At 35.9% G+C, this 15496-nt stretch overlaps 1 protein-coding gene across 1 annotated transcript in view; it reads left to right on the top strand.

The window, feature by feature from the left end:
* Positions 1-7273, top strand: part of SPTLC1 (serine palmitoyltransferase long chain base subunit 1) — a 30503-nt gene extending 23230 nt beyond the window's left edge. The window contains exons 12-15 of the mRNA XM_027714432.2: positions 271-325; positions 1940-2057; positions 2910-2983; positions 3477-7273. Of these exons, the coding sequence (XP_027570233.1) occupies positions 271-325; positions 1940-2057; positions 2910-2983; positions 3477-3570 (341 nt within the window). The 3' untranslated portion in view covers positions 3571-7273. The remainder of the gene's footprint in view (positions 1-270; positions 326-1939; positions 2058-2909; positions 2984-3476) is intronic.
* The last annotated feature ends 8223 nt before the right edge of the window (positions 7274-15496 follow it).

Genomic DNA, 15496 nt, shown 5'->3' with positions numbered 1-15496 from the left:
ATATGACCATGAACCAGTGCAGCTGGAGAAATGAGGTAAAGGGAAGCAGTGCATTTGTCAGGTCTTAAAAGCTTCTTATTTCCTGGCAGAAGTGGAAATCAGAAACATTAAGAAGAGTAGTGAAGAGTCTTAGTAGTTCAATAGATATGCATATTTTAGTTTTGTTCCAAATGCTATTTTTGAAATCTTAGACTTAGAGAAACATGAGTTAGAAATGGGATATCTAAGTCTTTCCTTTTTCTTCCTTTTTTTTTTTCTCTGTGTGTGTAGACATTTTTCAGACTCTCCGGGCTAAATGCGAACACATTCACAAAGCTTTACAGGGGTAAGTGTGGGGTTTGGGGCTTTTTTGGCTTTTATTTGGCTATACCTTTATAATGCCAACTTTAAAGAACTCTTTTTACACAAATCTGTTTCTTAGAGATGCTTAGAGTGGGGATATGTACACAAAATTATGTATGTATTAGGGGAAGAAAATCATCCTTTCCCAACTGTTTCTCTTATCCTACTAAAAAGAATCCAAGTTTTTAAAATCCCTTACAGGTTTTGAAATGAGATTATACTCTAATGCTAGTGAGGAAGTTTGCAAGCTCTTACACATTTAAATCCTTAGGAAAGTGTAAAAGCACTCAATGATACAAAGTGTTGATAAACGTTTTGAAAATTGTCTAAGGAAAAGCATTTGGAATGAATCTTAGCAGATACTCTTTCAGACATCTCAATGCACCCTTCACTCACCTTTAATATAATATTGTTCTTACATATGAGATTTGAATGTTAAATAGTAATAGAAGTACCCACTGTTTCTGGAAGCACATTGGAAATTGCCAGAATTTATCTGAAAAATAAGGTTTAAAATTTCCTGACACTATGCTGTTTTAAAAGATGGTTACACTGAATAATTGCCTTTTTTTTCCTGACAGGTGTTGGTACTAAAAACAATACAGCAATTACTGTGACTATTGAAGGCCTGTTTCATGTGCAGTAATTGTGCACTTGTATTTTACAAATCTTTTTTTCAACAATTTTCTGTTACATATTACAGAAATCAATAACATTTAAAAACAATCATACAAAATCTCTAATGTATGATTGATAATATTAGTTTCTTTGGAATGATCCTACCATCAAGTAAGCCCGATCTTCTTAAAATGTGTGTTAGGCAAGCTCATCGAAGACTGGAAATCAAAATTAGAGCCAATCGTTCATATGCATTTATATGACCTGTTTATTTAGGAGACCAGAGGTCTTGCTTGGATATTGGAGGGGAATAACTCAGTCCTGAATGTGTGTAATGTGTCCAGGCAATGACAGTCAAATGTCAGTCATTCAGTCAAATTCTAGGAACCCAATTAACAACTGTCCCTATGTACAGATGAGGGAACAATTCTAGTCATATAACTAGTTTCAGAGGAGCTTCTGGCTAAGTGCCAGATGATGTTGTAAAGATTTTCTACAGGAAATAATTTTAAATCAGAAATCTTACCAAAAAAGTAAACCTTGTTCCTTCTTATCCCTTAAGTGAATAAAAAAGATTTATTATTTATTATTATTTATTTTCTTTATGTAAACTCCAGAGACTTGACCTAGCTAGCTGGGTTTTTTGTCAGCAAGATACAGGCCTAACATGAGCATTTCTCCTACATCTTCATAAGGATACTTTAAGAATTTCTGAATTATTAATCCTTTTTGCAAAAGGAGGAGTCACTGTTGTTACACAAATTTACTGAAACTCCTTAGGAAAGACATTTGCTTGATAAGTTTTGTTGTCTTTATGTATTGCAAGCTAAAACGCACATATGCTTTGTCTACATTAGTGTTAGTAAAGTGAAATATCCATCTTTTCTCACTCACCACCTAATAAGGGGAAACACCAGCTAGGACTTCAACACGTGTCTTTTGAGTAGGATGTGCATCAAAGGCTTTTTATTTGTTTCAGGATTTCTGGCTTAAAAGTAGTGGGAGAATCTTTTTCTCCAGCATTGCACTTACAGTTGGAGGAGAGCTGTGGATCTCGAGAAAATGATGTGAAGTTACTCAAAAGAGTTGTGGATTATGTAAGTGTCCCTGTGACAATTAAAATACGTCATTGCCTTTGAATGTTAATAATGAGTGAAGGGTAGAGAGGCTTGTTGGGTAACTTGTTGAAATATCTTCCAGAAATGCTGCAAGAAATTAGGGTCTTTGCTGATTATAGGGCTGTAGGGTTAGATCATCTTCTAACCATTTCTTGCTGTAGATACTTAGTTCTGTAGCACTGGATTAAAAAATATATATTATTAGACCTTTTATTTCAGGAAATAGTTATTTCCCATTATGTACTGGAAAACTTGAATTTGCATATAAAACTGCTTCTTAGACAACTTTTATAATGTTTATAAGAGTTCAGGTGGTGTATTTTAACCATTTGAGGTCAAACTTCGCTTCTTTGAGTCCATGAACTTACTTTCTTTTTTTCTGTGAAGAATCTCATGTTCTATATGCAGTATTTTTTCCTTTTTCAATACACATGGGTTCTCTTTCTCCCACATGAAGGAGATAAAGGTTGATAGAGAAGTTTTATGTATCAGATGGCAGGTAAACAAGACTACATAACAGAAGGAAATCCTGAAGATGATTTCCTTGAAAATGTGCTTAAATATGATTTAATTGCCTGCTTAATACGGCATGTTTGCCTGGTTACTTGAAGATGAAAACTAAAGACACTACACCTTTACCTGTTTTATGTGCTAATGCAGTATTGAAATTAGAGATGATTTTGTACAACCTTCCAGACCTCTGTCTGGGAAAGAACTTCCAGTTATCCTGGTACCAGATTAGTAAAAGTTAGTGATAGGTATTTGGTGACCACAAGCATATGCCGTCAGAACTTCCCAGGCTGAGAACTGCTGTATTTTCTTTTTCTGTAGTGCATGAACAGTGGTGTTGCATTAACGCAGGCTTGCTATCTGGAGAAGGAAGAAAAATGCCTTCCTCCACCCAGGTCAGTGAAAGTCAATGTGCTACTTCATTTTACTGAATATGACTCTACCTCTTTTCATACAATGATGGGGTTTTGTTTGGCAGACTGCTTTGAATAGTTGGTCCTCTGAAAAATGGGAAGGGCTCTGTCTTGAGGTGTATTTTCAGTGATGTTCCAGGCTGCTCATACCATGAAATAACTGTATCAAAACTACCTGGATCTCAGTGGTCAGCATGTAGCCTTGTTAGCAGGCACATTTCCGTGAGCTGCACATCTGCAGGCAAAAAGGATAACAGATTTCTGTGGTGTGTATGGTGGGGCCCGGGAGGGGTGGACAAAAAAGGTAGTCTGACCACTTCTGTTTAGTCATATGTCTTGTTTCTGGTTGAATTTGAATTCATAATAATTTCCCTAGAGATGGTGATCTTAATGTGTTGAAATTAGCACAAGATAATTCTAAAGCTGAAGGCTAGGAGTGAAGTTTACTGTGTGTGTTCTGGTTTTCCTTTTCTAGTATTCGAGTTGTGATAACAGTGGAACAAACAGAACAAGAACTGGACAAAGCTGCATCACTTCTTAAGGAAGCGGCACAGTCTGTGTTGAATTAGACTGCTGCTTTGGATTCCTCTTTCCCCAAATTATTGGGATAAGTGTTTCACACTGCATAGGCAACTTCCAGATTCTTCCACTGATGGCATTGAAACACGACTAACAAAATTGTTCCAGAGTAGTACAAATCCAGTGAGGGGAAAAATGCTGAATTTTGGAATTGGTGAATGACACTGTGTTCTTCCAATTCAAACTCTACTGTTTACTGTCATTTCTTAAAAGGGGATATCACTGTTGCATTTATGACTCTTTTGTAAGTGTAATCTAAAAAGTTTTAAATTTATTTCTTCAGACTCTTAAACATTTTCAAAAATGTGTAGGAACATTTTGTTTTCCCCCAAACCACATAAAATGTATTGGTTTTGGTGCATTTTCTCAGAACATAGGAACTTCAGATAAGTTGCAAGGAATTATCCCTTCTTGACTGTTCCTAACACTGCCAAAAGGAAGAAAATAACACATGAGGATATAATTTTGTGCTATATTATATAATTTATTATTGAGTTACAATAATAACTCAATATTGAGTTAAAGAGGAAGGAACTTTAATTCTTTTTTGTTTATATATCTTTCTTTAACCATTTTTTGGAAGCCAGGTTTTAAGAATGCCTGACCAGAGAATTCCATTATCTAAGTAGTAAATTCATATTAAATACTATTTGCTTCCTGCATTCCATATGTAATTATATGCGTGTTTGATACTATGGGTTAAGTTTTTCATATTATTAACTTTAAAATGTCTAAACTCAAACCTCTGAATTGTGAAACTGGTGTAATTACGATGTAGCATGTTCCAGTTAGGGGATCTTTGCACCAGTCTTGAAGAGGGGTCATAGGCAACATAAATGAACCAAGATTTTGAAACAGCAACTAAATACTAGCTTGTCAAACTACTTTGGTATGTGCTAAGTTTTATGTCCAAACAGGTATATCTTAGAAGGGAAGACTCACAGCTACTAAGAGGTTAGATGGTGCAAATGGTACTGAAACTCAACTGAATCCATGCACATAAAATTCCCAAGTAATTTGACAGTAATATTTGGAGGCTGTGCTGTCAGGATTTTCAGTAAGTACAGATGGACATTACATAGACGAACACATTACATTAATAAGGAAACTGGTAAGGAAGGATGTACCTTTTTATAAAACAAAAAACAGCTTTGTATTTCAGGACTTTGCTCTAAGGATGCTTGTCTAAAAATTTTGTATTCTGCCTAATCTGTGTTGTTTTGTACTCATGTGCCTTTTTGGTTGCTGCTACAAGGACTGCAGGACTGTTTTTGAGAAACACCATTGTTAAATAAAAAGTTAATCATGTTTGATTCAACTTTTTACTTAATTAGATTTTGTAGCATGATCGACCATATTTTATTGAATATTCTATATCAGATAAGCATAGACTACATTGCCTCCTTCAGTTCACAGTGACTGTTTCTGTGCTGGCTTTCAAAACTTTCAGCTGTGTACATTCTGATACAGCAGCTAAAGTTGTGTTGGGGCACTTTTGTGGTTGTTGCTTGACTATTTTGAAATAGTCAAATCATTATCTGTGCATGTAGAAAAGCCTTCATCCCAATGTGAAAGGGTACCCCTATTTCACTGACAGTTATGTTTTTCTCTGTTACTGTGAATAAAAGCCTGTGAGAAGCCAACAATGTAAAAGAGAAAAAAAAAATGGGTGGAATGAAGCTGATTCCCTTTTTACAGACTGGAACTGAAGTGCAGAACAGTCCAACCTCAAGACCCTCAGAGACTGAGAGAAATGGAAATTCAAAGTTATTACTATACTTTAAGCTTGTGAGCCATTTTTGATTTGATAGATGAAACCTTCATATTTGAGTAAACTCAAGCCTTTGATGTATAAGCTTGGAACAAGTGAGGTACTTTGATTCCAGTGCAGCATAATAAATGGTTTTGGAGTTAATGTAAACCTGGGGAGGTAAGCAAATCACCATTTAGCATTGAAATCCTAGGCTGCAGAATCTATATTTACTTTTCACATTTTGTTTCGGATTGTCTGCAAATGGGGTGGACTATTTTGTTGCACTTAGAGAACTAGAAATAACTTTTAGATACATGGATTCGTGTTATTATTTTTGTTCTTGGTCTTTTTTTTGCTTTAAAATGAAGTGATGACAACTGTAGTAGCAGGAAGCAGAGTGAAATTTCTATCAGTTTCAAAGCTGTAACTAAGTGGTTCTGATGAAATAAAAAGTGTTGCTAAGAGATTCATTTGACAAACACATGCCCACCATTAAAAAACATTGATAAAACTGCCTTTGTCCATTTTTGTTGTTTACCAGAGTGTAGAAAAGAAACATTTAGATCACACTGAAGTGAACACCTCATGGTTGATAATACTTAAAGTACTGTTATGACATGTGTTTAACTGACAGGTTATATGCATGGTCTGTGTGAGAAATTAAGACACTGACTAGATGTTACTGGTGGAGAGGGATATCCCTGCACAGTTGAAGCATGTCTGGCCTTCTTGATTTTGACTTTTTTGATAAATGTCTCTGACATGGCAAGCAGATGAAGGAAAGGATGGCTCTGGGGAAAAGAGTTGATGGGGGTTAGGGAGACAGCAGGTGATTCTGGTTAAACTTCTGACATTTAAAAATCAGAAGGCTGTTAAGGTGCTTAACTTCTCAGTGCTCTAGGCTGATAAATATATGAACAAGCCTTTGTTAGTTGCTTTGTAGTTATGTTTGGATGAAGTGGGATTTTTCCATCCGTTTCTTCAGATGTAGGCATGAGAGTGGGGTCAAGTGGAAAGCTATTCCACAAGATGCTGAAAGATGAATCAAACACAAGGGCTGTATCCCAAACTTCAAAGTACCTATTGAAAATAAATATTGGGATGCCAAATTTTATCAATTAATTTATGTCTTTTGCTTTGCCAAGTATTTGGAACAGAGTTTCAGCTGTGTGTGTAATAAATCCGGTATTATAAAATGAATAGTGATCAAAAATAAGTGTTGTTAATTTTTTTTATTGACAATTCCTATCTGGTAGCTGAGAAAGAATGCATTTTAACTGTAGAAAGTTGGCCATGTACTGAAATTTTCCTGATGAAAGCAGTTTTTTGCAATATTTGGAGACTGGGGTGGACTGGAAAGAATTTATATTTTGAAGGTATTTTAGCCAGAAGAAAGATGTCTACGTGATGTGTGTATATTTTCCTACTTTATATATATAATATATATATTCTTATTTTAAAGATATCTGTTTTCCTTAAATATTTAAAGTAATTGATTGCTATATGTGTAGGTTCATGATTTTTATAAGGAAAAATACAGATGCCTTTTCTGTTTGTTATAGTAATCATTGTTTTTGGACAGGAGGTGAAATGCATAAGGAGAGCATTAAGAAAGAAAGAGGCGTATGGCTGAATAACTTTGATTTTATTTTTTTTTCACTTTTGAAATACGATCCCAGTCAATGCACAGAATGGTGTACTGTCTCCCTTCTGTCATTCCATCTGGACTTTATTAATAATTTTAAACAGGGTTGTGGAGTGTTGGCATTCACTGGCCTATGAAGCTGCTACTGCGAAAGTGTCTTGCATCTTAAGATGGCTGGAGAAATGTACATGAGCTGGAAATGCTGCTTAAACAGAGGAAATATTTACAACTAACACAAAGCATTTGTACATTAAGCTGTTTCACTGTCCTAATAAAAGGAAGTGTCTGGATAACATTTCTTCTTGTGTTTTTATGTTCTTTGGCAGTTTTTGTGGTAATAAGATAATGGACTTACTCTGTCTTGCTGTTGATGGATTTTCCAGATTTTAGTTTCTTGTCCAGTGTGTACTAGGTCATTGCAAAATATGCGTAGTAGAAGTCGCATAAACTAATAAATCTGCTGAAGTGTACCTACAAGGGAAGGACAGTTCTCTACCTGACCAGTTTCTAATACTTAGGTTGCACACACTTATTGAAAACTGCTGTTGGAAACTAGACACTGGACCAGATACAGTTTTGTTGTGACTCAGTGTAGAATTTCTGATGTATCAATGAGCTGGGGTCCAAAGGAAATATGCCCCAGCTTTGAGACAACTTTACAGAAGAAAGTATTGCAGTTTTCTCTACCATATTTTATGGATAAGTTTTCTGTTTGCCACTGCTATTAAAGGTGTTACCACCTGACTTTGCATGCTGTTTGGATAACTGAGCTGTGTTTTCCGACAGGGTATTCAGAGTTGGCAAAATCCTGTAAGTACTGGAGTAGAAGGAAAAGCTTAAATAGAATTGGAAATGCATAATCCATTGGTTGGCTTACATTTTATGCAGGCCAGAAATAAGTGGTTGTCTCACTATTCAGCAGTTGTCATACTGCGCTCCTGTTCTGATTCCCACAATTCAAGGAAGACAAGAACAGATTGAAGAACATCCAGAGGAGGGTCACAAAGATGACCAAGGTACTGGAGAACCTGCCCTGTGCAGGAAGACTGAAGGATTCACCTGTATTCTGCCTGAGATTTTCAAAATGTGGCTGGACAGGGTGCTGGATCATTTCATTTAGGCTGCCTTTCCCAAAAATGTTGGACCAGATGGTCTTTTGAGGTCCCTTCCAACCTGGGCTGTTTGGTGATTTTGTAGTACTGTGATTATAACTCAGAACGTGGAAATAATTTTCCGTACTTGGACTAATCGAAGTTGGGTTTCATTTGGTGCAAGCCCTTTGTTGGTTACCAGTGTCACAGTAGATGTTGAGAGAGTGGAAGAGGAAGAATTTAAACTCCATGCATTGCTATAAGAACAAGTTAGGCTGATGATTGGGAAGATAAGAAAGGTGATGAAACACCATCACTTCATGATAACCTGAGTGGTGGCTTTGAATTCCTGTCGTCATTTTTAGTGGTTTGGACTCTTTCTGTTCTTTAACATAACAAGATAATGAAATGGCTGTTCTCTACAGTTAATTGATGAAAGATCAAATATGGATTTTTTTGTTTTAACTTTGTCCAGGATGATATTTTTTAATAAGCTACCTTCAGTTTTGTTTATTGTGTTTGTACTGAGTAAAGTTTTGCCTTGGTGTCAGTAGTGAATGTGAACTTTAATTAGAGAATCTAAACAGATTTTCCCTTTGTATGCAGCCTTTAAGTGTAAAATATGAGAGTATTTAGGGGGCCTTTAAAGTAGCTGATAATATACTCGATGGTAATGAAATTCCTATCTATGTTCAGATGGAATATTTTATTGGTAAAATATTCCTTTTGAAAACAGCTAGGCAAAAAACACACCCCCCCCACACAACCTCCTAACAGTTTTGAGCAGGGCTAAGGGGTGGCATCCAATGGTAGGGTTTGGAAAAGTTTTGGCCACTGCAAGCCTTAAAATGAAAAAAAAAACAACCTAGAACTTCAGCATGTGTGTACTGCTTTGGCTAAAGAGATTCCTTGTGCAGCCAGCAGGGCAGAAGAAAGGTTTAGTAAGCTAACTCAGGGGTGAAGGGGTTTCTGTTTCTGTTTTGAGGAGACCAGTGGAGGAAAAGGACATAACGTACCCATGAAGGCTACATGAATTCACACAGAAATACTTAAATTAACAAATTTGTTTTCTTGGCTGCTGAATAATAATAACGTTGATGTCTCCCTCTTGGGCGCACTCAAATGTCTAAGCAATGTGCTCAGCAGCTAGTGTAGAAATTTTGTTGTGGTCAGCTAAAATGACTCATTTTTATAAATCTTGCCTCTACCTGAAATCTCTCAGCTGTACAGAGATGAGTGGAATGGAAATATATGTTATTACATTGAACTGATATTTGTTATCCTTCCCATAGTATAGGCAAATAGGAAAAGTGCTCTGCAGCAGTGAGAATATGTTTTTGTGTGAAAGGAAAATATTTCAGCACTTCTGGTAAGTAAAAGTAAATAGAAATGGATATTTCTGTGATATGGGAGAGAAAATGCACCTTTTTTCCCCCCCTCTCACTTGTATATCAGGTTTTTTCTTATACCAGTAAAGACGTATAATATGAATGACACCCTTTGCAAAAACATCCTTAGCACTGAAGCACGTGTAGTTAAACTTCACCTGCAAGTTAAAAAGCAACTGCTTTTTGAAGACATATGCATAGGTGTGTTTTGTTTAGGGATCTGCAAAAAAAAGCACATAATCTTCCATAATATCAATAGCTGAAATTTGTGATTTTGGAGCTTGGCTTCAGGGGTGTAGGTTTGCCAGAGAAATCTTCAGCAAGTGATTACAGTGATCTAGCAGGCTGTCAGTTCAGTCATACAGGGAAAGAGAAACTTTTAACAATAGTAATGAGATCACAGGTTGTTTTCTTCGTATTTGCGATCCCTTAAAAGTATAGGTATTTTGTTTAAATTTTGAAAATAAACCAGTCTACTTAACATTAGCATTTAATATGTGTTAAAGCTACTAATAAATACCAAGTCTTATCATTAGCATGAGAGAATCCCTAGAACAATACAAGGGAGCATTATGATGTTCTGAGAGTTAGACTTTGCTGTTCTTTTATGTATGAGCACATGAAATGTGCTAATGGAAATAATTTGACTCATACAGGTGTTATCTTTAAGATTCTGATCCTGGACCAGTTTCTGTCTGGGATAAGAGTACTGCTATCCAAAGTTTGTGAGGAGTAATAGGATGCTTTGTGGCAGAACTGCATGACACTATAGTAATTTGTGAGGTGTTTTTTATTATACGGAAATCTAAAATAATAGCGTCACCTGAATCATGAGGTATCCCAGGCAAATTTGGTGCACTATGTAATTATAGTACTCAGTATGTCAAATCCCTGCTTCATGGAAATGACAGTATTGGTTTCCACTAAAGTCACAGTTTCACTGGTTTTGTGTATTTGTTACTGCTAATACTTGCCCTACAAGGGAAGTAAACTGATGACCTCGTTGTGTGCATAAATTACTGGGTTCAGTCTGACTGCATGCCATTTTAGCCAGGTAAGTCATACACAAACTAATACTGTAGGATTTCTTTAATATTCTGATCCTAACCCAGAAACTGTAGCTAAGGCCAGTTGTGCTGCACACTGGTTTTGTTTTTTACCATCAGAGTACAAGTGTGTCTAATTCTGACTGGGAGGTGCGAGCCATCTTGTCCAGCTGAACAGTGCTGAATCTCTCAAGGTCTGCCCACCCTACTTGTTTCGTTTTCCTTGGGTTTTGGCCTGTTGCAGTTATTCATCAGTCCAAGTTAGAACAGGTTTTCACTCACGTAAGGAAGACAAGACTTACTTTTATGAGATTCGTCAAATGTTCCTGAGAATCTTGAAGGATATGAGCAAATTGGTGTTGAATATTTTGTGCAATCCTGTTGTTATTAACTGCTGCACTGGTTGGCTTGAAAACTGTAATATGGGAGGCAACTGTAGTATAACAGCTAGATCAAGAAAGCAGTACTTTTACCCTCAGGCAGGTGGTTGTGGTTTTGACCCAATATAGCTTCTTTAATCATTTAGCTACACAGCAGATCTGAGAAGGCTCCAGATGGAGGCTGAACCTACGACCCCCTGACATAAAAACATCTATGATACCAATTACACCATCTGTTGGTCATAAAACCACATTCTCTATCTTTTCTTGGCTCTTGTGTTATACAAAAACTGAAGGGTGATATTTGGAGCAGTTCTAGTTTATCCATGCAATTTAATGCAGAACACATTTTTTTTCACAGAGAGCGAGAACAAAGCACAATAGCACTAAAGTTCAATTTACATTCTCAGTCAGTGAAAACAAAAATGAAAATAAAAAACAGTTGTCTGAGTCATTATTTATACCCAAACTATGGCTTCAATTGTAGTTTTTTCACAGTTCTTGTGGTTTAAAAAATCCAAAGAAGAACTTCCACTACCACCACCCCGGCTTCTGAGGGTCCTGATTTGAAACAAGATCTGTAGTGGTAAATATGAAATCGTGGCAACACTGAGGTATTTACAGATCACAGTAGTAGCCAATATATGTGCCTTATACTATACTAACTTTTACACTTAAGGGTTTGTGTTTGGTGGTGGGGTTTAGGAATGCACAGAATCTGAGTATGGAGTACTGTTAAGCTGGAGATTCAACCAGTCCACTCCATGTACCCTCAGAATCCCTCTGGACACAGGTCTTTCCTGTCTGAACTTGGTGCTCAGACCCATCAAACTGTTGTTCTGAAATACTTGATAGACTTTTGAAACTGGAGCTCAATTTTTTTTTTTCTCTTATCAGTAGAATAGTTAACCCTAGGTTATTTACTGTGGTCATCAGAAATGGCAAGCAAATACTGAGGGCTGGAACGTAAGGAATGAGGTACTGAAATACAAGCTGTCATATATTAGGGATAAAACTGATAGCAAGGTCCATCAAAGCAAGGAAATAAGAGGAAGTGTGTTAGTTATTGGTGCAAAATGGGTAACTGAGTTGAGGTAAGATTTACACCTTTTAGGAATATTGTGTTCATATAATAAAAATTTCAGTTGTCTGTAGTGTTTGACTGGATTTTACTTCTAGATAGTAATGACTGCTTATGGAAACCACATCATCAAATTCCGAGACTGCTTTTGCACATTGTCTTACAGCAAGAAGAGTTTGGACATCTTTCTTAGCATATGGTGTAGTGTTGATAGGTAGTCAAAAAGGCTAGAAAGCTACTGCCAGAAACACACGTGACCTGTGCCTATGCATTGTGGTACCACGTCTGATGGATGATTCCGTGCTTTGTGGTCAATAAAGTCCCTACAGCATTGCTTTTTAAGAAGCCTTGTGCTCTGATACCATCATCTATCTGTCTAATACAAAAATAAATGTTTGCTCTATTACATAAGTGGTCTAGATATGCAGTAGGCAGGGGGAAATATTCCTTAAAAGAAGTCCAAAATCCCCACACCTTGCTGGTCTGTTTATGCTTTGGAAGCTGCCTTCCTAAGCTGAGAACAAAGCAGTGAATAAAGCACAGTTGAGTTTACTGCTAATACATTGTTTTCTTATTGTTGTGCCATCGTTACTTTTTAATAAACCATCTTTTTATTTAAAAAATAATAAGCAATCCACATAAATGGCAGAAGAAGAGTTGAGAACCGGAACCGAAAAGTTTGTATATAAAGTTTGTATATAAAGTTATAAAAAGTTATATAAAAAGTTATAAAAAGTTATATATAAAGTTATAAAGTTATATAAACCGAAAAGTTTGTATATAAAGTTTGCCATTGGTTAAAGCGAGGGAAATATTTGAGTTTTCTATTTCAAGGTATTCCTTTTGCGTACATCTCCGTAGGGTTGTACCACAGACTTGGCAAACACAAGTGGCTCTGTTGAAGCCAAAAAGAAGTAGTAAGTAAGTGCATGCCGACTGGTAGGACAGATAAAGTGACAAAGAGCACAGTTCGGATACATTTTGCTTCCGCCATCAGAACAAATGGGCATAATGTCACCAGCATCTTTATCCTTCATTAATACTGGCATGTCCCTTAAAAACAAGTTATTTTTGTGATGTGTGATAGCATCTGTCCTTGGTGATGACTGTGTAATGATACATAAATAATGACAACTGTTCTCAGTTCAGACTCAGCTTTGCTGTGTTCATCTTTGTTAACAAATTTTGTTTCTTCAGTATTTGTTCATGTCAGTGAAAAACACTTGTTTGTGATGATAGGGTTTGGCATTTCAGTGTGGTCGCAGAGTTGGTTTTTATTATTTATGTATTAACAATAATACCCCTCTTGCTGGTTTTAAAAAAAAAAAAAAGGTTATCTTGGAAAGGATCTCAAAAGACCCTGTAATGTATTTTTAGGCAGAATCAAGTACATATCAATAGTTGGTGGTAAAGTCTAGTCTTACTGATACTAGAACACCTCTGCTGAACACAGTTAATAAAAGACTAATGGTACTGGATCCAGGTCTGTCTGCCCAGGAATTCATTATCAGATTGATATTTACAGCAGACTAGGAAACACATATAAGAAAGATGACTTTATCCCAGTTAAGATTATCCTTTCTGCTTCTTAAGATCTTGAAAATCTTCAATGTGCAAAAGGACTCAACACCAGGCAGATATGATAGTCAAATCCTGCAGTGCTGGTCTCATTTCCTTTACTTAATGTCACTATAAGTAATGCAAAATATATTTTTGCATTATCTGAAATATCCCTCTTGTAGTTCTCTCCATGTTTGGAAACACTGTATGTTCTATATTGAGCTGTACTCTTGTGCTTCCACATTACTTTTTAACTCCCAAGATGTTGGAATTAATGGAACTAACTTGGCAGAGACTTCACTGCTTGAGTAGAAAAGGAAGGATTTCTTTGTGTGTAGATGAAGGCCAGTCTTCTGAAGCACAAACTGAAAGTCAAAGTGCTATGAGTTTTGATGTCCTGATGCAGGTTTTATTTCTATTACTGTCACAACTTCTTTAAAATTTTGATCGGTGTCCCCATGTTTTTAGTTTCACCTCTAAAAACTTGTTAACGCAGCTTCTTTAATTTTTGCTTGCATATATTAATATTTCCAAAAGACTTTGAAAACCTCTGAACAAATGAGCTATGTAGTACAAAATATTTGTTGAGGCAAATTTCTGTTTTCAAGTCTTGTGTCTTCCACCTTTGTGCTGTGTAATTTATAGTACATCTTTATATCTCTTTTGGAAAGAACTATTTCATCTGAACACCTTTATAACTTCTGACAGATTTGTCTAAATATCAAATTATAGCAAAATTTAAAACTTTAAATAAGTTTAAATATGACAGGTTGTAATAGTTATGGCTATCTGTGTATGTGTTTTGGACAGAAAAGTCTCTCCTAAGGTATAATAAAACACAATAAAGATAGATGGAATAAAACTGTTAGAATTACATAGTGTAAATTTTAATGTAAATATAGACTTCACAGTGGAAAGTAGTGAAATATGACCTGATAACCAGGTACATACTGGAAATTTTTTGCTAATTGACTGTGCATTTTTCTCTAAGTTCAGTGCCGTCAGATTGCACCAGGTATTTATATATATGATAGTTCTAAAAAATGTTAGCTGTAATGTTTAATCCCTTTGTTGGGAGGTATGCATGTTTTTGTTTATGCAGAAGTTGGTTGTATTACTTTTGTTAGGCACGTCTGATTAAAATTTGCCAAGAAGGTCGTAGAATAGTTCCCATGTGGATGCCAAGTTTCTTTTTATAACATTTCAGATCTTATTGTTTCCGTAAGTTTTCAGCTTCGTTCAAACCTTTGTCTCAAGTCTTACCAACAAATTTTAGTTATGATTGTTCGAATCTTCTTTGTAATACATTGCATCAGATTTTAAAGCAAATGCTGACAGCAGCAGTATTTATGCCCTGCATACCAAGCACATGGTTTGAATAATGGGCACCCCTGCTGAGCGTGGATCAAATCAAAATCTTTCATGGTCGTGTAAAATGCACTGATAGAAATCTGTCTTTAAATGTGCCCTCTTGTTAAAAGATGAATTCTTTTAAAGTTTATCCTGCCACTGATGCCTGTATATGATTCCCACTAATGCTAATGAAAACTGAAAATCCTATAGCTTCAAGTAGTCCTAGAAGTCTCTCTGGTCTTATAGACCACTAAAAAAACCAAAATTAACTCCATGGAGTTTATTGTAGGTAATAGGAAGGGTTACTTTAAAGTCTTGCACATCACAGTTCTTCGGTATAATTATCAATGCTAAAGACAGGATTTCTTTTGGTTAGGCTTTGGCCCAGAGTTCTTGACAACAATTGTTTCTTTTCTTCTGTTTAAAATGTTGAAGGTATAAACAGAAAAATTTAAATTTCCAAGACTAGCATTAACTAGATCATATTGTATATGAGGACAATATTTGTGTTTTGGCTAAATTTTTGTTGGAATTTTGCTGCCTGGTAATACAACAACAGAATTTTATGAAATTCCAAATGTAAACAGAAACTGGTGGTAGAATGAATATAGGCAGAACT

The sequence above is a fragment of the Pipra filicauda genome, unplaced genomic scaffold (assembly GCF_003945595.2).
Source record: "Pipra filicauda isolate LSUMZ 115617 unplaced genomic scaffold, ASM394559v2 scaffold216_size1298047_pilon, whole genome shotgun sequence".
NCBI classification, from domain to species: domain Eukaryota; kingdom Metazoa; phylum Chordata; class Aves; order Passeriformes; family Pipridae; genus Pipra; species Pipra filicauda.
Note: the sequence above shows the minus strand (reverse complement) of the source record. Positions and strands in the feature narration are given on the sequence as shown.